This window comes from Anastrepha obliqua, chromosome 5, assembly GCF_027943255.1.
Source record: "Anastrepha obliqua isolate idAnaObli1 chromosome 5, idAnaObli1_1.0, whole genome shotgun sequence".
NCBI classification, from domain to species: Eukaryota; Metazoa; Arthropoda; class Insecta; order Diptera; family Tephritidae; genus Anastrepha; species Anastrepha obliqua.
The window spans coordinates 17,243,522-17,267,228 of NC_072896.1; the positions used below are offsets into that span (position 1 = coordinate 17,243,522).

Sequence of the window (23,707 nt, forward strand, 5' to 3'; positions counted from 1 at the left end):
AATACTGTGGATTGCGTAGCCGGAGTTGGACTGATGAGGGTTATTTTTTTGAAGCGCGGCCGAAGGCCGCCCACGCGAAAAAAAGTTCTACGCAAAAATACTGTGGATTCTATCGAAACTGAAGAAAAAATTATTATTACTTTTTTTTTATTTTATTTAATATCTCGAATAATAATAAAAAATAATAGTAAATTAAATAATTATACTACCTCTTTAACATTGTTAGCATTATATTTTAATACACAATTTTGTAATACAGAATTTTGAAAGCAGAATTTTAGAAAGCAGAATTTTAAAAAAGCAGAATTTTAAAAAAGCAGAATTTTAAAAAGCAGAATTTTGTTTTTAGAATTTTGTACATGGGTATTTCCAAACTGGCGTGACGTGACATTTGTATGACTAAATGTCAAAAAAAAAAATTCTTTACTTAACATTTCAAAACATTTTATATGAATAGTTGCATTGTAATAAAGGGGACTTTATTTTAGTAAACAAGTTACCGAAATTTATTAACAACACTAAATAATATAAGCTAATATATAGGCTGGCGTGACGTTACAAAACACGGAAGTCCCCCTTATCTTGAATTTTGAAAAAGCATAATTCTTCGAATTTTGTAGAACTATTCGAGTGAAACTTTTTGTCAGGATATGTAAATATTTAAGGTTCACATTCCAATTTCCTATGTTAAAAAAAATGGTTTCGGTTTTTTTTTTACCACACAAAGTCTCTGGCGTGACGTTACCTGACGTTATGTTACTGAAATTTATATAAATTATTTTTTTTGTTGATATACCAATTTTTACATTTTTTGTAGAAATTTCAGATAGAAGGGGTGTATGTAGATATTCAATTCGGGTTAGCGCTGGGATTTTGATGTTTTGAGAAAATAAACCAAATAACTTTTGACGTTTAAAAATAAAACATGAATATTATTTCAAAAATACGATTTTGTTTATTTAAATATTCCAAGTTAATTTTAGTATTATATAACTTTTATGTGAAAACGCAGTCTCGACTGCTTTTATTTGCCTGTCTTCGCTGCTTGATAAATGATGAATTTTATGTATTCCAGAAATTTTCGGCAACTCATTCCACTTTTCTAATAGCATTGGTAAAACGAAACTGCAGTATCCAAAATTATATTTTTCGTCTTTGTTACCTGCCAAACTTTTCGTTTTATCGTTGCTCCTACCCCATCGACCGCACCTTTACCATGAGAAGTTGCCAAATAATTCCACTCTAAAACTTTGCAACCAAATTCAAAAACAAAATCTGGCAGGCTTCGCGCAATATACTTATTTTTAAGCTGAGAACTACTTCCATCCGAAAAAATATAAATATTTTGAAATTGCCCATGTTCTTTTTTGATTATGTCTACAAGTTTTGTTAAAAAACAGCACACATCGAATTTATTGTCACTGATTATAGAGTACGATTTTACTTCGCCAACCAGCCAAGCAACGCAAGTGAAAATGGGAACTTGACGGTAACTAAAATGTGCGCTTTGCACCTCATTTTGACAAGTTAACCTATAATTCTCTGCGAAGTCAATTTGAAGAATTAGATTGTCGGAGCTAATGTCATTTTTTTTGCTTTTGAAATAGTTTTGTTGGGAACGTTTAATAGAAAAGTGGCGTTTAAACAAAGGTAACTGGGCATCTAGTTCGAACAAAAGATCAGACAAAGATCCTTCGGTGTATGTCAAAGGAATGCGGTCTTCAACTTTGCGCCAATGTTTCCATTTAACAGTTTCATCCATCAATGGCCAATATTTTAAGGGCACTAATTCATTTCTTACATCCTGAACACAATGTTTGCAGTTGTTCATCATACATTTTTCGTTTTTAATGTTGCAACAAGCAGATTCGAGAAATTTTTCAAAGTTGGATGAAAAAGATTTTATAAAATCCGCACTGCTTTCCAAAACAAATGCAAAATTGGCCTGATGCTTACAAACACACATATTATGTGGTATCTTGCAATTCGTAAAATGCAGACTTGCTAACGAAGTTAGTACTTTTCTCCAATTTGTAGAGTTCGTACGACTCAGCAACAGATAGCACCTTAAAACGCTTGGCCACTACTTCCCTACTAATATCATATCTTGAGTAAAAGTCTACGACAAACTGTTTCTTTTTCTTGTATTGCCGATTTAGATTCGTTCTTCAATGATAATGTACCATATTTTTTGTATATCAAATCAACAATATACCTTCTTTTCTATGGGTCGGCCGGCAAAGCAGTTTTGGCTTTTTTTAAAACCTTTCCTATTGTTTGCCTGCATTTATAGGGCTGATTGGCTTCTGGGCTATATTCTTTGGCACATTCATTTTTCTTTCTCAGGCGAAATGTTTGTTGTCTTTTACAATTTTGTTTTCTTATTGCATCACTTTTATGCTTGCTGGATTCTAACCTTTTTCTGTACTTTGATGCCCTCTCTTTTGCTTTTAAACGGCTTCTCTCCAGCCTCAGTGGATCAGTTTTTAGTTTTTCCCCATAGCACTTTGAGTATTTTTTACAGTTACTCGAAGAATCCATCTGAATTATAATTCAGAAAAAGCCATCACCTATCGAGAAAATTACTTACAATATGGCGTGACGTTACGAAACTTTGAAGCTCAATACGACAGAAATTCCTTGCTTAAATGGCGTAATTTTTAATTTGATTTGTACACTTTATCAACTTTTATTAAAATACCAAATTATTTGCATCTACAATCGCCAGCGCAGTTATAATAAGACTAAATAGCATCTGTATGGCGTGACGTTATTGATGAATATCTTTTAAAAGTAAATGCAAAATTTACCGTTAATTGAAGCGTCACTGCTCTTTTACATTGGTGTTACGCCTATTTGTTGTTATTGCCAAATTGTAGCTATAAGAGTTGAATTGCAGAGTTACTCTTAGAAATTTAAACAGCAAAGAGAAAACGCTCTTGTAAATAAAAAAAACTAATCACCAAGTGAACATGAAATTTGTGTTCCGATAACTCAAGAACGCAATTAAGGAAAATTTTGAAAATATTACTTTTATGATATTTAAATAGTTTTTTTTAATAAACCAAGCAATTTTTTTTGTTTAATCATAAACTAGGTTTTCGGATAAGGTAGACTTTTCTGTGGAAGTTCCCACATACAGAATTTCGACACCAACCCCGAAATTTTTTCAGCCTAATATAGAGCCTAATAAATAGTAAATTCACAAATTAATATATATTTTCTGAATCACCGTACAGCAATTAATATTTAACAACCGCAAAGCATTTACCAAAGCAAAAATGTATGTAGCAGAGGCATCAGCCAAGCCAAGCAACATGTTTACAGACACATGCGACATTGTTGCAGAGGCAAACAAGCAACACAACACAAGCACCCGTACATTGCCAAAGCACCAGCAGACAAACTGTTTTGTGTTACTAACAAGTTCAACTTCGTTTGGATTCTTTTGCAATCGCCGCCTGCCTGCTGCCAGAGCCAACATCAAACGGATCAATTAAAAAGCTAAAGTCAAGCTTAAACTGAGCGCAGTGTTAACGCAGCGCGAGTGAAGACAACAACGTAAACGTTTCAAACGATTGCATTAATTTAGCGAGTATTTTGTACACTCCGCGGAAATAAAAAACGCTACTTTAAAAAATGAAGTGTCTCGTTTTTTCAATCCTGCTCTGTGCGGGCACGATTTTCTGCAGTGCTGAAGCCAAGCTAGAAGAAAGATTTTCATGGAAGCAATTGGAGTTTGAATGGCCAAGTGAGCAAGCTGAAAAAGAAGCCATAAGTACCGGTCACTATGTGCCCGAGAACAATTTGCCATTGGGTTTGGAGCGTTGGAATAACAAATTATTTGTCACTGTGCCAAGGTAAAGTGTTGAACAGTGAAACTGCATGAAACAATAAAAAAAAATTACAAATAAATGTGAAATTAATGACGCATTGAGTGGTGGCGGAAAAGTAAATGCGCTTTAGAGTGAATAATGAAAAAAAAAGTTTGAATTCGAAGGAATGAAATTAATGAATTAGAATGAATTTCAGCAATCACCATGAACAAAAAACCAGTTTCAGATATTCTTGCAAAACAAATTTGAAGTGATATTTCGTTGATAGCATTTAAATAAATTTTCTTATTGGTTTTGTGGGTGACTTGTGGGTGCATTTGAAAAGTTAATAAAAATAAGTATCTAAAATTTTTCTTAAACACACGCAGCTTTCACGCTTTTCAAAAGTTTACTGATTTTAGAGGCATCCCCTAGACTCGTTTTATTATGCGTAATTATTCATAATTATTCCATTAGAGGCAAAACATTAGAGTCATACACCACTAATAGGAGGGGGAGCTTAGCTAAATACCCAAAAATGGTGTAAACGCCAATTACACATATTTTCATATATAATTACTCGTATGCAAGTATGGGCAATTCACTATTTAAAATATGTATTTATTTAATTAATTCAGAAAAAGTGAGCGCAACCAGAAATATATGTAAGCCAAACTAGTTTCTTTACTACCGGTTTTTGCTATAGGTTTATTTTGTCAAGTTCATGATAAGTTCAGCAGTGAGAACTACACTGAATAAATAAGTATGTAGACACGCATATACATACCTACATCTGCATAGGTACCTACTTATGGAAGTATTGTGCAAGTATTTACAAATGTCAACGCTTTGGTGCTGCACCCAAATGTTTAAAAAATTGTGTTGGAGTGAAGGAAATTTTAACATTTTTAGGCCTAAAAATTCATTTAAAAGAGTGTAAAAATAAAATAGGAAAATTTGTGCTCTCCAATTTACTTTAGTTTACGCATGAACTTCTTTATATACATATATAACTGGATATTGATTTCAACTTGCGCAAGTTAAGCCGTCCTGTACAGCAGAGCTCCACTTAATTGCATTTCACGCACTTCTTCTAAGCATTTGCACTTAGTAAAAACCACTGAAACAACGCTGCAGTAGCTGGCATAGGCTGCTAGTTCTTTTCAGTTTAACTATAGGACTGCCAATACACAGCCGGTTAGAGGCTAGGGTAAAATATAGGGTCAGGAGGAACACACCCACTGGCTGATCTTTCGAAATTTCACTCTTGATTTTTTGTTTTTTTATACACTTTTTAACAGTTTCATAGTTTTAAATAAAGACTAATAGTACATACCAGGAATCTTTTATATAATATTTTTATGCAAAATAATAAGGGATGGCACATTTTATGCGAAATATACAGTCTGTGTCAGAAGAAAAGAACCGGTTTCTTTTTTATAACTTCAAGATATATTTCGTTCTGCTTTTTGCTGCGCAACAGTCCCACTCAAGTGCTACGACGCCAGTGCTAACTCAGGTTAGTGTCGTTCGAAACTTTCCCGTGAACGCAACCAATCAAAAATGAGTGAGAAGTACGCGAAGCTTTTTGGGGCGGTATTTTTATGCAAGCATTCGAAAGGGCCCGAAATTATCTTACCCCGCGGCTGCAAAAGTAATTGAAAAAATCAAAAAAGTTTGATTTGATGTGGAATCAGCGGTGTAAGGTGTACAAAAATATTGATGACTTTTCCGAGCGCGGCTTGAAGCGTGTAACAACAAAAAAGCAGGATAAGGATACCGTGCAACATTTTAAGCGTTACCCTTCATTGTGACTACGCCAAGTATAATCAGTTCTTGTCTCTCAGAAAAACACATTTACCACAGAAACAACAAAAAAAGCAAATGTCGTCACAATATTGGTCGGTCTTCCCAGCCTACCGACGCCAACCCTATTAAAAATGTGTGGGTAATTATGAAAACGCATCTTGCCAGAAGGCCAGTCTACGATTTAAAGCAACTCGTAGGTCAAGTTCGCAAAATCTAGTCCTCTTTGTCGACGAGCTACGCAGAAAAGCTGGTTCAAAGCATGCCGAAAAGATGCCTGGCTATACTCAACAACGAAGAAGACTACACGGCTTATTGAGTAATTGCGACTCGTAGTTTTGTACATACTTTCATGTAAAAAAAATTAAATATATATCTTTTCTACTTTATGAATAATCGCGGTTCCTTTTTTCTGACACAGACCGTAAGTGTAAGCAAAATAGTAAAACAACCAGCTGGATTGCTAGATTACTGTTCATTACCCTGCCGGGATAGACACACACTTTTTGTGCCCCAGTTTTTCTATTACTTCAGACATTCACTTACGAAATTTCATTTTCAAAAAGTCTACAACTTCAACTGCTGTCAAAGCAGCAAGCCAGGGTGAAGATTAGCAACAAAATATTACTAAAAATTCGTTAAGGTGGGTAAGTGAAATGATTGAAGTACCACTCTGGCACTCCGCAAGTAGCGCTAAAGTGCCAACAGGCAGCTATCTACAGCCAGCCAAAGCTGTTGATGTAATGGAGAAGATTAATGGGATTTAGGTGGGCACACTGCCCCTCGTTAAACTATTTTCACTTTCTTTAGAGCTATCCCCCAGCAATATCTCAGATTTGTTATGAGGTCTCATAATTTTCGACCTTTACTAGTAATTTTACGATTTTCAAAAGCACATTTTTGTATACTTAGCGTCTAGGATTTGTCAAAACAACATCATCCACAAGCATTTTTCCAAATTGCAGCTTCAGTGTTCAAAGTAGATCAAATGGTAGCTGGTGAAAGCGCTTAATGCGTCATATTTTTCCTTATTTTTCCTAAAAAATATATTTTAATACTATTTAAATTGTGGATGCCTTCGCTGGCATGAAACAGAAATTGATGGCAGAATTTTTTTCTAATAGCGGTGTCCACTGGGCAAGCGATGGGAAGCCTCCGAGTGTGCCTCTGCCATAAAAAAGCTCTTCATAAAAAACAATCAGCCATTCGGAGGCGGCATAAAACTGTAGGTCACTCTATATGGGAAAAAAGCATCAAGACACACACCCAAATTGGATTACAAGCTCGACCAAACAACTAACAAAGGGTGTCAGCACAAAGTATATATCATATATATGCACACATACAGGGTGCGTATGGTATTTGGAACAACTTGAGAGTACAATTTATTTAAAATTTCACAAATTTTTTACACAACATCAACCTATTATGTGGCTTTAAAATCACTCAATACAATTTCCATTAGTTGCTATAGCCTCCTCAATCTGGCTCTGAAAACGATGCCATGCCCGAATCAAATGCTCCTTATTCATATTGGCCATAACGGTATTAGTAGCAGAGAAGAAATGGTCTTATGAGGATGCTTATTGGTTTCACGCTGATCTACGACCCATGCGTAGTAATCCCAGGGATTAAGGTCTTGGGAGTTAAGCGACCTTAAGTTCAGTGCTATGTGGTCATGGCAGATTACAGTCATTCAGTCTTGTCAGCCACTGCTTTGTGTGAAAGAGCAGCGTCTGGCTCGAAGATTCCAGCCATATTAGTGGCTGGCAGCTTCGTGTGCATGGCAGCAGGAACCTCTATAGGATTGGAATATAGCCATCTGTTATTCTGATCATTTCTGCGGTTGGTCTTTTGGTCTTGGACGACTTTTTTTTCGTCAGGCGCATCAGGCTGCTTAGTTTTGTTTAGAAGGTGCTTTTATCGTATAACTCGCTGTTCTCTGGTTTGCTTCGACAAAAAGTGAGTAACATTAAGCACCCTCGCAAGGGCCCTCATTGATTTTGAAAGGTTCTCGTCAATGATCGCTTGCATTTGTTGTATAAATTCTGCAGATCGGGCAGTGTCAGAACGTTCCTCGTGTTTTCTGCGTTTTGCAACAGATTCTGCAAAGCCGCCTGATGCGGCGCACCTTGTGACCGCATGAACGGGCGCACTTAAGAAAATTAAAGATTTCAAAATCGATGCGAATTGCACATAGAGTGACGATAACTGTATGCCTCTTCATTTCATGAGTTAAGCTGTGGTTCTTCATGTCTTGTATGAAAAATAGCTAAAAGAAAAAATAAATTATAGCCACATATGAGCCGTTTTCTATGAAAGTGGTGTAAGTCCATTTTATAATATGTGGAGATATTTAAGGGTTTGCATTTAAATGGTTTGAAAAATATTGGAACATGTTAAAGCACTAATTTTATGTTTTTTAAATATTAAATTGATTTAAATTTATAATGTAATCATTTTTAAGTGTGATTAACAAAAATGTATACTTTTAATGATTTCAGAAGGACTTACACCACTTTCAAAGTAAGCAAAAAGTAAAAAGTGAGCCGTTTTCTTTGAAATTGGTGTAAGTCCATTTTGACCAAAAATTAGTTAATGATAAAAACAATGAACGTTTTAACAAATTTTTTTGAAATATGCATGTCCTCAACTACCATATATGCATGTCCTCAACTACCGTATGCACCCTGTACTTATATATACTATATACATCAATTAGATCGCTAAAACTAAAACTAAAAAAGAGCAGCTCAAAAGCATTATATTATATTGCTGAAATATAATATATTTCAGCCTTACAGAAATACCTACAGCAATGGTCATATAAATAGCACATTTAGACTTTGAAAGCAAAGAGTCGAATATGTTTTTAAATAATTATTTTTTATTGGGAAAAAAGCAACATAAAAAATAAAAAACTTATTTACTTCCACTTTAAAACAAAAAATGGTCAAAAAGAATTTAAGTTCTGATTTAATTTACGAGAACGTTGATAACTCACGAAACCTCGTGGACACTTAAATAGCACATCCTAAAAAATTCCAAATAAAAGCAAATATAGTAAAAAAAATCAGATAGTTAAATAATAATATTGTTTTTTTTTCAGATTAGTATTTTGTACTATATCCACCGTTTTTTGATTACTTCTTCAAGCCGTCGCTCCATGCTTTCTACAAGCTTGTGGCATCTTTCCTTTGGAATCGAGTACCAAACCTCCTCAACTGCGGCCCACAAATCATTAAAATTTTTAAAAAATTGTTTACGTCATTCCGCAAATTTTCTATTGCATTGAGATCAGGGCTCTGCGCCGGCCAATCCAGTACTTTAATTTTTTCTCTTCAGAGCCATTGCTTCACCATCTTTGCAGTATGCTTTGGATCATTGTCTTGCTTTCCATGTCCCATTTTTAGTAATTACTGAAACAATATTAAAGTTTTACTGTCCGCTGCACAAGTTAAAATGTGCTATTTTTGTGTCAACTTCAAAACAGCAATAAGCATAAATAAAATAGAACGCAAAAAATTCCATCGAAAAAAACGGTAAATTCCTCGCATAAATGTAAGCTTAATAACGGTAACAAATGTAAACAAACAAATTTATTTGATCAAAGCAGAGTTCGTACTAAAAACTTAACTTAACATACATATATAAGGTTCACATTTGTGCTATTTATCTGTCCATGGCTGTACATACAAGTGTGTCACTTAGTTCTAAAACTATTACACCATTTGCTCACTCTTTTAATTGGCAATTAAGAAATAATCGTTTTCCCCCTCTAACAATAAAGACACAATAGTGAATACTCAAAGTGGAGTATGCATTGAAGGTCTCAATCGACATAATAAATCGATTAGTCAAATTATTTGCTTTTTTTTATAGCTCTACGTTGTTAATTAATAAATTATGTACCTTAAGCTTGAGTTGAAGTAATAAATTGTAGTAATGCGATAAATATTTCAGAGAAAGCAACAACTTTAACAACAACAGCTTACAAATTTATTTTTATAAAACATTAACATCGAAAATTTCGTTTAAATAGGCATCTATCACTCAGCCGCCACTATTTATTACATGTTGCCAATAACAACGTTCGTATTTCCCCTCAAATTTGCACCAAACACCGTTTATTGCAATATTTGTTGCTTGACTATGTGACTATGTATGTATTTCAAGTGCTTACACTAGTAGTAGTAGTAGTAAATAATAGCCAAACGCTTACGCAGGCATTACACACCTCGTTAGTAAGCCTGAGCAACTCAGACACCCTTTTGCTCAATGCTGCTCATTTCTGTCAATTCATTGTTGCTTTGTTATTTGTTGCTCAATCCGTGTCTGTCATGGCTGCTGATTTTATGCATCACACACACACACCTAAGTGCATATGTGTCTTCGTGTGAACTATAGTAGGTACATTTCAATGCTGAGCCGATGAACAAATACGATTAAGCCGCTTTATTATTCTTAAATTTATGTCAACGTCATTGTTACTACCGTTTTGATAATTTCTAATTTTCATGAAAAAACAGAAAATTTACTTGTGACCCACTTCACCTTTGTCGCTATTCGACCAACTTTCCATTCCCTGTATTTGTGTTAAAGGAACGATGATTACAGCATTCCCCTGCCAACTTATTGTCTAACTTGATTTTCGTGGTTTTGTTGTGCGCATCGCGCAATTTAATTGCAACAGTCCAGCTGTAATTATGCAAAGTAGGTATTGCCAATCCTTTCGCAAACGATTCTTTCAATCAATGGTATATTGAAGCAACCTTTATATTATCTATTTTTTAGCTGTTCTTCTTGCTTTGCAAATAAAATTGTTAATTATTCGATTGGCAGCTCTCAATTTGAAAGACAACTCAATTGCCGCGATTGGCAAGAACAGCCGATTTGTGGTTAATTTGTAGTGACTTTGAGTTTTTTGTGCACAGTTGCCCAAGTACTGATTGGAAACGTGATTTATTTGCGTAAAAAAGTGTACACATATATTTCGTTTTATTTTTTTTGTGTGTGCTAAATGAAGATAGATTTAACTAACCGCAAATAAAAACGTGTGTTAATTTTTTGTTGAACGACAGTATTTGTGTAAAATGTTTCTCGATATTATTACTTTTTCAATACTTAAAACCGCGGTGTTATTAACAATTCAGTTCAATTAAGGGAATATAATGTCAAAAAATATAAAACTTCCATCGAATGCAGGTTTCTGCGCCCACTTGAATGGAATAGCACCACTTGCAAAATGACTAGTTAGAGATGTATGCAGAACAAAATTCTTCCTTTACTATAAAAGAATAATGCAAACACCGAGGTGCAACACCGATGCAGTAAAAAAAATAGAAGCAGTGGACTAAGCTTCAGACCTGCCAGAATACTGCCATCAGGACCGCGACAGTATGTCTCCTGATGTCCCCTATCCAACATTTGCATGACGAGGCGCACATGCTCCCGGTTAAGGAGCACAACAAAATGCTCGGCAAGCAGTTTCTGCTTGGGTGTTACCGTATACCTCACCCATGCAGACACCTGCTCGAGCCTGAGCCACCTCCCAGGCACATCAGGAGACACTTCCTCAACTACGTGGACGAGATCCAGGACAAAACGGACAGACCACTCCAGGATCAGACAGTGTACAGACAAGCAATTAACGACATTCATCGGGAGACCCTTACCACCTTCCTAAGCTCCCGACCCCCGAATGCCGTTATCGGAGTCCAACCACCACCTATCGCAGACGAAGAGCTCCAGCTTCCCCGAGAGTCCCACGTAATCCTGGCACAATTACGTTCTGGATACTGTAGCAGGTTAAACTCCTACATATCCAGAATCGACCCCGACATACTAAACATATGTCCAGCATGTGAAGGTACCCCGCACAACACTAACCACCTCTTCAAATGCCCCATCAAACCCACTCATCTAACACCTCTCTCCCTCTGGACCCAACCCGTCGAAACTGCCAGTTTCCTGGGCCTACCGTTAGATGAGCTAGAGGAAGACGACCGGTGATTACACTACACTGACAGGGCAAAGATATTGCTACAACAACAACAACAACCGATGCACTCAATGAGGATACGTCGAATATCGATTCAATCAAGCATTGGCATAGAGAATCTTAAAAATCCAGCATCCTCAGCATTACTTCAAAGTTTGCTCGCAAAATTAATCGAAAGGCAAACTATATTCAAAATAACGAAGTAATTAAATAGTAGGTTATTGAATAACTGGATTTAAATCTAAATTTTAATCAGAAAATAAAATTATAAAAAAAATGCGTTATAAACATTAAACAGGTGGCAGCAGTAGGATTGATTTTTTTTCAAATTATTTGTTCTCTAAATTACCAAATTTTGTTTAAGTTACTCCAAATTGTCAACAATCAAACAAAATCAACAAATTTGTCATTCTAGGGACCAAAACTAAATGCAAATAGCGCTGCTCTTGTTGTTTTTGCTCTACTGCTGCCGCCTGTTTAATGTGTGTGCCTTGATGTGTTCGCTAATCAACGTTCGCTTATTCATTTTTATCTACCTTATCTACCCTTTGAACTCATTCATTCAGATGTATGTGAATACTCGTATACACACAAATGTGGCTGAGCGCACAGAAAAATGTGAGGTTTCGCTGAAAATGCTCAAGCAATCATCCAGTTTAAATTTCATAGGTGCAGAAGCAGCAGCTGCATGCGTAGCGCGATGGCCGTAGGCGCTGCCCAAAGCATTCTAAAATGTTCTTTAATACAACAACAAACTATTTCACGCACACGCATATTCCTCAAAGCAAATCGCGTTCATTCGTAAAGCAAGCCCACCCACCCACACTTTCCCTCATGCACCTGAGCAGTCCATAAACCTATTTTTCTGGATGATACCAAAAATATTTGGTGAATCGTACATTTTTGTCATAGCGGGTGCCTGCAGCTTCATATTTAATATATAATACAGGGTGCGCCAAATAAGACCTACTAATGCTGCTGCTACTACTACTGGCAGTATGCGCAGTTGCTCCATCTTGTTGAAACCACAAATTAGGATACTGCTGGCCACAAAAAGTTTTCAATCAATGTTCTGTAAGAAGCTCCTGAAATCGATTCCGGCGTTTAATCCTCATTTTCGAAGAAATATGGACCGATAGCTCTAGTGACCATAACACCGCACCAAACAGTACATTTAGATGGGTGTAACTGATGTTGGTGTGTTGCCCTTGGATTTTCAGAGCCCCACAATCTACAGTTTTGTTTGTTGACATAACCGGCATCAAAACATTATTTAAAAAATCAATTTGTGTGGCTTATTGTGTAAAACGAATAGCGTATTGTAGTGGTTCCATAATAAATTTCCAACAATTCAATTATAACCTACAAAAAGAGAAAAATAAATATGTCAAAAAATAAAAATGTTATTTGTGCTTAACATTAGTAGGTCTTATTTGGCCCACCCTGTACATACATATACATATATACGCACCCATATAAATATGTAAATATGTGTTCTAAGTGCGACAGTCGCTGCGAATGCTGATTATTTTACATGCTGGGAGCCAAGATAAAAAGAACCGCGGTTAGCTTACAAAAGCTCGTCCCTTCGACATTTTGTGCTATTGACCATTTCGAATCTACTTTTATTTCTATTTGTTCTCTTTTAGTAGATAAATATTTAATTAAAATATATCTTTACATATGAGAAAGAATTAATAAAAAGTGCACGAAATAAATAATATAACCGTGAAGTTAGAAATTTCCTTTGAAACATGAGTGGTTTTGTGTTTTTTTTTTTCTTTTTGCATATGGGTATCTATTTTTACATAGAAGTATAAGAAAAATATTTTGCTTATAACAACGATAGCGAACTCTTACGCATTTTTAGCGAATCGTATTAGGTGCGCAACTAAATTCTCGCTGTTTTTTTTTATGAAAATACGAGGGGTGCCTTTTATATGTCGGGATTAGTTTTATTGTTTTTCAAAATATTCTCCATGAAGATCTATACACTTTTGCATGCGTTTAAACCAATTGTCGAAGCACTTTTGCCACTCTGAATGAGGTACCTCCAAAACATGCATTCTGAATGCCGCAACCGCTTCTTCAGGTGTCGAAAAACGTTGACCTCTCAGTTTGTTTTTTACGTACGGGAATAAAAAGAAGTCATTCGGTGCCAAGTCAGGACTATACGGCGGATGACCCATTAATTCGATGTTTTGGGTGCTCAAAAATGCAGTTGTTTGAGCCGATGTGTGAGAGCTCGCATTGTCCTGGTGAAGAGTGATCCGTCTTTGGCGATTGGTTTTCCTAATTTCTTGGAAGACAACTGGCAAACAAATGATTGTGTACCACTCAGAATTTACTGTTCTGCGTTGTTCTAGTGGTACGGTTGCGACATGTCCAGTTTTTCCGAAAAAATAGGCGACCATTTGCTTGGAAGTGCCTCGTGCGCGAACAACTTTTGTTGGATTTGGCTCATCTTGAAACACCCATACAGTCGACTGCTGTTTACTTTCGGGCTCATACGCATAAATCCATGATTCATCACCTGTCACGATGTCATAGACGTGTTTCGAAGCCCCACGATCGTATTTTTTGAGCATTTCCTTCGACCAATCGACACGAGCCTTTTTTTGAGCGATTGACAAATTGTGTGGGATCCAACGCGAACAAATTTTTTTGACAGTCAAATGTTTATGCAATATTGAATGTATGCTGGTCCCACTAATGCCTAAGATTGTCTCAATCTCACGATAGGTCACATGACGATCTTGCAATATCAGTTCGCGCACAGCATCAATGGTTTTCGGAACAACAACTGATTTTGGACGACCTTCACGAAATTCGTCTTGGAGTGAACTACGACCACGATTGATTCACCGTACCATCGATAAACACTGGTCCTTGATGGAGCTTCATCGCCAAAAAATGAATTAAGTTCATCCATGTAATGTTGCTGAGTTAATCCACGTCAAAAGTTGTAAAAAATAATCGCACGAAAATGTTCACGATTTAATTCCATTTTTGGACCGAGATGAATCTTTTAAGTTACTGTAAACAGCACAAATAGCGCTGGTATTTCAAAACGTTCTGAGTACGTAAAAGCCAAAAAATGTCAAACTTTGCGATACAGCTGTCACATGCCAGATTGCCACACCAGGGTTGCCAAATCCCGACATATAAAAGGCACCCCTCGTACAACTCTACTCTGAAAAAATGGTTACAAGTGAATCATTGAAAGTATTGCCCATTGCTGGCTACTACTTTTTCCCATCTTTCTGGTAGATCTCGCATCCCGTGGCGGTAAAACTGTTCATCTTTTGAGGCTATCCACGGATCAAGCAATTTTTTTATGTCTTCATATGAATGAAACAGCTGGTCAGCTAGACCATGTGCCATCGATCGGAACAGGTGATAATCGGACGGCGCAATATCTGGAGAATATGGCGGGTGGGTAGGCTTTCCCATTTCAGTGTTTCCAGGTAGGTTTTAACGGGTTTGGCAACTTGAGGCCGAGCGTTGTCATGCTGTAGAATCACTTTTTCATGCCTCTCCGCGTATTGCGGCCGCTTCTCGCGCAGTGCTCGGCTCAATAGCATCAATTGAAGTCGATACCGATCCCCAGTGATGGTGTCGCTTGGTTGTAATAGTTCAGGCGAGGCGACACGTAGAAGCATAACCGGGCAGTCTTCATGACTTTATTTTCTTTGGATTGCTGTAATGAATCCATTTTTCATCACCCGTCACGATGCGATGAAAAAAACCCTTCCTTTTTTGCCGCTGGAGCAGTTGTTAACAGGCGAAAAAACGACCTTCAACATCGCTTGATTTTAACTCATAAGGAACCCAAGTCCCCTGTTTCTGAATCATTCCCAAAGCATGCAATCGCTTGGAAATGGATTGACGGGTAACTCCTAATACTGAAGCAAGCTCTTCTTGCGCTTGACACGGATCCTCATTGAGCAATGCCTCCAATTCAGCGTCTTCGAAGGTTTTTGCCCTTCCTTCACGCGGACGATCGTCAAAATTAAAATCACCATCTTTCAAGCGACGGAACCAATCTCGGCACATTGTTTCACTTAAAGCAGCATCTCTATAAACTTTTTGTAGCTCTTGATGCGGTTCAGCCGACGTTTTTTTCGAATGAAAGAGGAAAATCAACACTTCCCGCAAATGACGATTGTTCTTCTTCTTCTTTCATAGCGTTACAACGCGGGGTGCGTCAAAGCTTCCTTCAAAATGCTCCTTCAAAGCGGTCTATCTTGAGCTGTTGCTATCTTGTTGACGATTATTCGGCACAAAATCAGACATTTTCACAAAACCAAAAGTAAATGATACCAAAACACAATCACTAACGTGTCGAAGCAGTTTGTTTACCATATGTCTAAGCTTGGTTTATGACGTTTAGGTTATGTTAGAATCGACTAGCACACTCTGCTGGCGGCGTCTATTGACAAACAGCGGGAACTTAGCTGCGCACCTAATATATTTTTCTGTGCGTCCGGCACTTGCTTTGCTGTGTCCCTCAATACATTCTGAGCGCATACAAATCAAAAATTTTGTTATCGCAAATATTTGGTATTTTTGAGATGCTTCAGAAAGAAATTTTTTAATCTTACTCTTATCAAAAGTTTTTTCTAATAGCGCTCGGCAGGCAATGGCAAACCCACGAGTGTATTTCTGCCATGAAAAAGCTCCTCATAAAAAACCATTTGCCGTTCGGACTCGGCTTAAAACTGTAGACCCTCTATTTGTGAAACAACTTCAAGACACACGCCACAAATAGGAGGAGGAGCTCGGCCAAACACCCAAAAATGGTGTACGCGCCAATTATATATATATTAGGCCGGGTCGATTTGTGGGGAGGCAAAAAAATCGCCCATTGCTCTGTGAAAATCATATTCTAGGGATCAAAATAAGAAACTTTGCCGAAGGAACCATACCTGTAAAACGAATTCTGATGTCCCCCAATTTGGGTCGAACCATTTAGTTTCTTTTCTCATGTAAAGGCCAAAAATGGTGATATTTTGAAATGATTGTATGGGGAACCCCCCAGGGGAGTTCCAGGGGGTGTGCCACTGGCATGGGTGGATCGGCCGTCCAAAGTTAGTGGGGGTCGGTCATACACTTGGACTCGATTGGAGCACTCTAAATGGGTCAAAGTGGGATTTTTCATTCGACCCAAATTGGGGGACATCAGAATTCGTTTTAGAGGTATGGTTCCTTCGGCAAAGTTTCTTATTTTGATCCCTAGAATACGATTTTCACAGAGCAATGTGCGATTTTTAAATCGACTCGCCCTAATATATATATATACTCTTAGTCTTACATTCATCAAAAATATAAAAGCTATAAAAAAACAAATTTGATTTTCGGGCTCAGCGTTCGACTAAGGAACAAACTTTTAGCAAAAACCATCCATTTTCTTATTTCTAACCACTTCTTATATGGAGCTGTATCATTGTGCGTCGATTACTCTTTGTGTATACGAGCAAAGACTTTGGTGCTTGCCTCTATAACGCGTCGCAATGATTTGCCTCTCCTTTTCTTTTTATACTTTTTACTTCACAATTTACTCGATTCGCTGTGAACCAAGGATAAGAGATTGATTACCAGATTTAGCCAATCTGCTATGGTGAAAAATATCTTCTGAATACTTTTCACCATGGCTGTGAACATGTGGTGAATTGAACGCTTTTGAACATATTTATGTATTTATCTTGCTTTTTCGTTTTAAGTGATTACAACTTGTGAAAAATATATCTATATATACGTAGAAATAATAATATAATCTATATATCACTCCTTCACGACAAGAAGATTTTTTTTTACCACATGAAATAAGTTAATATCACTTATTAGCGGGGTGAGAAGACGAAATCCGTTAAAAGAGGATTGAAATTTGAATTAGGTACTCGAAAAATGTTATTTAACATTTTATTAACATTCTCTGTTCTCATTTCATTAACGTTCTCTGACGCTATGTTAAAAAAATCGTCACAATTTTTGGTATCCGTAGTCACTCTGTGCTTGGCGTAAATACAAAGATTTAACAAATTTCAAATCGTGAAAGTTTTTAATTAAAGAAAACGTTACGATGATACAAGTAAATCATCTTCACATTATTAGGAAATGATTTAGGCTGAGATTCGCAATAACGTCTATTGGGCAATTTTTGGCAATGTCTTTGTTAATGAAACTTGGTGGAGATGTTAGGGAGGTGTTAAGGAGCAATCTTTATGATTCCAAATTATTCGGGAAATAATAATTTCGTAAGAGCCCTCGGGAACTTCACTATAGTTTGGCCCATTACACTATATATTTTTCAACACTTCACTAAAATTCACTAAATATACACTCACACGCGTGTTTTTCCATATTTTTATCCTTATATTCGAATTATTTTCATTACAATTAAATGCAAATGCATTTGTCCATACAATCACTTTCCAATTTTAAACGCGAATAAGAAGAAGATTGGAATGACAATAGTATGGTGTTGCCGGATGTCTGCAAATGAAAACAAAAATATGAACAAAAATGAAGTATTTCAGTTTAGTGTTAATGATGGGGATGGGGGTTATTGTGCCTCTTTATTACACACACGCATATGACGTTTTAATTTTGGGTTCAATGGTTTTAACACGGAAAGGAGCTCTACGCAAAAATACTGTGGATTGCGTAACCGGAGTTGGACTGATGAGGTTTATTTTTTGTTGTAGCGTTGCCGAAGGCCGCCCAAGCGAAAAAAATTCTATGCAAAAATTCTACAAATTTACAAAGTATTTTTCAACTTTAAATTACTGCAAAAAATACTACAATTTTACAATCAACCCTCCACTGAACATCTCTGCATACGAACTTCGTTTTTATTTCAGGTGTATGGCAACACCAACTTTTCGCTAAATTCCAAAACTTTAACATTAAATTACTTAAAAACTATAAGCCCCCGGCGGGTGCGATTTTCAGTTTTAAGATGGGAATGCACCCCTCTACCCCCCGACCCTTTTAAACTTTTTTTTTCAAAGCAATAGACATTATACTAAATACAGGGTGGCTGATGAATGCCGCTACCAAAAAAAAATTGAGTAACTTTTTTTCTTTTTAAGTTATCTGTTCCATTTTTGTTTTAATTTGCAGATTGATCTTTAAAATTTATTAAAATGGATAACTGGGACACGCAAACAAGAATTTGGATAGTCCGCCGCTATCACGCACTGGAGTCCGTAGTTTTGGTACAGAGAGAGTACAGGCGGATGTTTGGCGGCGATCCCCCGAGCAGATGGACCATAATGAGACTGGTGTATAATTTTGCTGAGCAAGGAACAGTCGCAAGAAGGCTTTATCATCGAAACCCACCAGTTCGGACGGAGGAAACGATCGCTGCTGTAGCTGCAGCTATACAAAGCAATCCAAGGGTTTCAACAAGAAGCTTATCTGCTCAACTTGGTGTCAGCCGACAGTCTTTGCAAACAATAATGCACAAAGATTTAGACTTATTTCCCTACAAAATTCAAATGGTTAACAAACTGAATGCAGCAGACTTGCCGATTCGCTTGGAATTTTGCCAGAAGATCCTGCAAATGGTGGAAGAAGACCAAAACATGTTAAACTGCCTTTTCATGTCTGATGAGGCCCATTTCGATTTAAACGGCAATGTGAACAAACAAAATTGTCGAATATGGAGTACTTCTAACCCACAGATACTCCACGAGACGGAATTGCATCCTCTTCGCGTGACAGTGTGGTGTGCGGTTTCTTCACGCTGTATTGTCGAGCCTTATTTTTTTGAAGAAAATGGTCACACCGTTACGGTTACTGGAGACCGTTATTTGAAAATGCTGAAAGAATTTTTCTATCCAGAACTACGCCGAAAGAGAATTCCTTTCAACTCTGTGTGGTTTCAGCAAGATGGGGCGACGTCTCACATAGCCCAGACTGTTATGACAGAGTTGCGGCGAAAATTTCCCAATAAACTGATTTCAAGAAACTCCGAATTTCGTTGGCCCCCCAGGTCGCCTGACCTTACTGCACCTGACTTTTTCTTGTGGGGTTTATGTAAACAAGAAGTTTATAAAACAAAGCCAACAAATTTGGATGAACTAAAACAATCCATTCGGGCAACAATTGCGGCTATTCCTGTCGCAACTCTCAAAGCAGCAATGAACAACTTTTTACTAAGATGCCGCACTTGTGTCAACGAGCATGGGGGGCATTTAAATTATATTATTTTTAAAACTAGTTAAGCTACATTTAATAAAATTTAATGACCTTCAACTTGAAAAAAAAATAAATTCATTCCATACACTAAAAAAAAAGTTATTTGAGTTTCTTAATGTAGCAAAATTCATCAGCCACCCTGTATTTCCCATGATTTACTCTAAATTTAAATCAAATTAAGTTGGAACTGATATTAAAACTAAACTTCTTTTTTTGAAGCATCGTCCGGTGTAACTTAAGCTCATAAGCTGCTACAATAATAACAACAGCATTTCTCTATTTGTTTTTTTTTTTTGTTTATTTTTTTTGTTATTTTTTTTTAATTACTTACCTTCGACTTTAATTAAAATAGAAAGACTACATACAAATATTAACACGGGTTTTCCTATCTTTCCAGATGGAAGGCCGGTGTTGCTGCCTCACTCAATTATATAGATCTTAACTCAGCCGATAAATCTCCGAAACTACGCCCTTACCCCAGCTGGGCCACTAATACACTACCCATCGATGTTCAGCCACAAGAAGGTAAAACACCAGCTGGTGGTCGCTTGGATGCAGACAAAGCGCTACCAACCGAAACCGAATTAAAGGATAATGCTACCATTATTTCCACTTTCCGCATACAAGTTGACGCCTGCGATCGCCTATGGGTGTTGGATACCGGACTTGCAGATATTTTGGGTAGTCCCAAGCAAATCACACCGAATGCTATCGTTATATTCGACTTGAAAACGGATCAGCTAGTGCGACGTTTCGCCATTCCAAAAGAGCAAACAAAAGAGGATACTTTCTTCGCTAATATTGTAAGCGTGCATTTTCAAAATGAATTCTAGATAAACATCCAACTCTGCTATTTTTCTCTTTTAGGTGATTGATTCTGATCGCAATGATTGCAATAATGCCTACGCCTATATACCCGACTTGGGTGCTTATGGTCTCATAGTTTATTCATTACGCGACAATCACTCGTACCGCGTCAAGCACAATTTCTTCCATTTCGATCCATTGCAAGGTGATTTCAATGTTGGTGGCGTCAATTTCCAATGGACCGATGGCATATTCGGTCTCGCTATTGGTCCTACGAACCCTGACCAGACTAAAGATATATATTTCCATGCTTTGGCCAGCACCAAGGAGTTCAAGGTTTCGAATCGTGTGTTACAAAATGAAACTCATGTGACAAGTCCCGCAGCTTATTACGATTTCAAATTTGTTGGTGATCGTGGCATGAATGGACAATCAACAGCGGAAGTGTACGACAAAGAGACTGGTGTTCTATTCTATACTCAAGTAAATAAGGACGCCATTGCCTGTTGGAATGTAAATCGTCCATATGATTCGGAATCACAAGGCCTTATCGATTCCGATTCACATACGCTTGTGTTCCCCAACGATATGAAAATCGACAATGAAGGTACAATATGGGTGCTCTCAGACAAGATGCCTTTGTATTTGTACAAAGAATTGGATCCAGCAGCAGTAAACTATCGCATTTTAAGCGGCAACAATCGTGATCTAATCAAGGGCACGCCATGTGAAGTGCCAGAGGAGTCAAAGCGATATCTTTGAATATCCATTTGTGGGAAAGAAGTAATGCAGAAAAAACTATCCTCCGGTAGACGACGTCGTATGGATGATACTTTCACTGTTGCAGCTGAACACATTTACATTTAAGTACATATTTGTGTAATACAAACATTAAAATGCACATTTCAATGCACAATAGATTTTAAGTTATTTTTATATGCAAATACTTTTGCATCTACTATTTTTCATTTTAAAAATGTTTATATACACGAATTGTGATTTCAAGCAGCAATAAAAATTTATTATATTTTAAAAAGGAAATTATTGCAAGTTGTTGCTGTTGTAGTAGGACAATTGCGTGGAACAGTGAAACTCCTCATTACGGACAGTTTTTATAACCGGACAACTTCAACGGTCAGACAATTAGGAACATATGGGTTGAGCACCTGAAGACCTGCAACTTCACCACTGTTGTGAGTAAGCTCTGGTCCACCGTAAGGTCTCTGTCGAAACCCGACGAAGCACAACGACAAGGTGGCCATTACATTTAACGGTTGCACTTCGTCTGGCCCGAAGAGATGCGCGCTATTTTATTCACACTGCATCCTCCGGCCGACAGATCCAAGCATCGTGCCACCAGACGGCTGCACAAACTGACGAACGACAGTGCGTCACTTACTTTCTGCTGTGATGAGGTTCAGGGAACCATCAACAAAAGCAAATTATCTAAAGCCATTTGGCGGCCGCCGTAACCGAATGGGTTGGTGCGAGATTACAATTCGGAATTTACAGAAGGAACGTCAGTTCGAATCTCAGTGAAACACCAAAATGAAGAAAACATAGTTCTAATAGCGATCGCCCCTCGGCATGCAATGGGAAACCTCCGAGTGTATTTCTGCCATGAAAAAGCTCCTCATAAAAATATCTGCCGTTCGGAGTCGGCTTGAAACTGTAGGTCCCACCATTTGTGGAACAACATCAAAACGCACGCCACAAATATGAGGAGGAGCTCGGCCAGACACACAAAAAACGATGTACGCGCCAATGATGGACTAAACATACTGATCCTGAAGCACCTGGGTCTATTGGGAGTAGAGTTTCTCACAAGGGGTTTCAATCTGCCCTTGGTCACCCTCATTATCCCTGACAAGTGGAAAGCGGGGAGAGTGGTCCCGCTACTGAAACCTGGGAAGCCCGCCAACCAAGGGAAATCTTATCGGCCGGTAACTCTCCTTTCACTAGTAGTGAAAACACTTGAAGCCCTCCAACGCCCACGCTTCACGAAACACCTGACCCCAGCCCCACATCAGCATGGTTTCCCACGAGTGCACATCGGTTCTACGTTACCGAAACGACCCGGATTTATATCCGGCCAAGGACTGTCACTCCAGCAGCATTCCCCGTATGTAAGTATGGGGAATGTTTATGCTGCTACAACAACGAGTGCACAGCACTCATCGTCATAAACGCCCAGATAAACCGCGGGCTTATCCAAAACCGCCTCTGCGAGTGCACTGTCCTAGTAGCGTTGGACTTGAAAAAGGCTTTCGATACTGTCAGCCCTTCCACGCTACTAGATGATATTTTTCAGTCGACTTTCCCGGCAGGACTGAAGAGGTAGTTCGCCAACTATCTGAGCGGTCGTCACTCGTCAGTGATTTTTCGAGACGAAACATACAAACAAAGGAAGATCAAGCAAGATTTTCCGCAGGGTAATGTCCTTTCACCCTTGCTGTTCAACTTCTATCTATCGAAGCTCCCCCAACCCCCAGAGGGAGTCTCCCTGGTCTCATACGTTGACGACTGTACGATAATGGCGTCGGGCAATGACATTGATAGGCTGTGCGCCAAAGTGAACGTCTACCTCACCGACCTTTCTCGCTTTTTCACTGCGAGGAATCTCTAACTTTCCCCCACAAAGTCCATGGCGACCCTCTTTACCGCCTAGACAAAGGACAAACTGCAACTCAAGGTAAAAGTTGATGACACACCAATTCCGCGTTTCCACGACAGTCCCCTGGAACCAGTGACAAGCAGTGGATAAAGCTCCAGACTTGCGAAAACACTGCTATTCCGACGGCGACGGTTTGTCTCTTGATGTCCCCTCTTCAACACCTTCACAACGAGGCACAGATGCTCCCTGTAATGGAGCACAATAAACTGCTCAGCAAGCAATTCCTGTTAGGGTGCTACCGCAGGTTTCCCCCTTGCAGACATCTGCTTGAGCCAGAGCCGCCTCTCAGGCACGTCAGGAGACACCTCCTTAATTACGCCGACGAAATCCAGGAGAAAACTAACAGACATTTACTGGACCCCACAGTGTTTAGACAGACAATAAACGGCATTCATCGGG

The 23,707-nt window shown here is 38.0% G+C and overlaps 1 protein-coding gene across 1 annotated transcript; it reads left to right on the top strand.

Moving 5' to 3' along the window:
* Positions 1–3,627: 3,627 nt before the first annotated feature.
* LOC129248213 (protein yellow) lies at positions 3,628–21,675 on the top strand. Its single transcript, XM_054887680.1, has 3 exons — positions 3,628–3,860; positions 20,225–20,630; positions 20,695–21,675. The coding sequence occupies exons 1-3, from the start codon at positions 3,640–3,642 to the stop codon at positions 21,394–21,396; spliced, it is 1,329 nt and encodes a 442-aa protein (XP_054743655.1). The 5' UTR covers positions 3,628–3,639; the 3' UTR covers positions 21,397–21,675.
* The last annotated feature ends 2,032 nt before the right edge of the window (positions 21,676–23,707 follow it).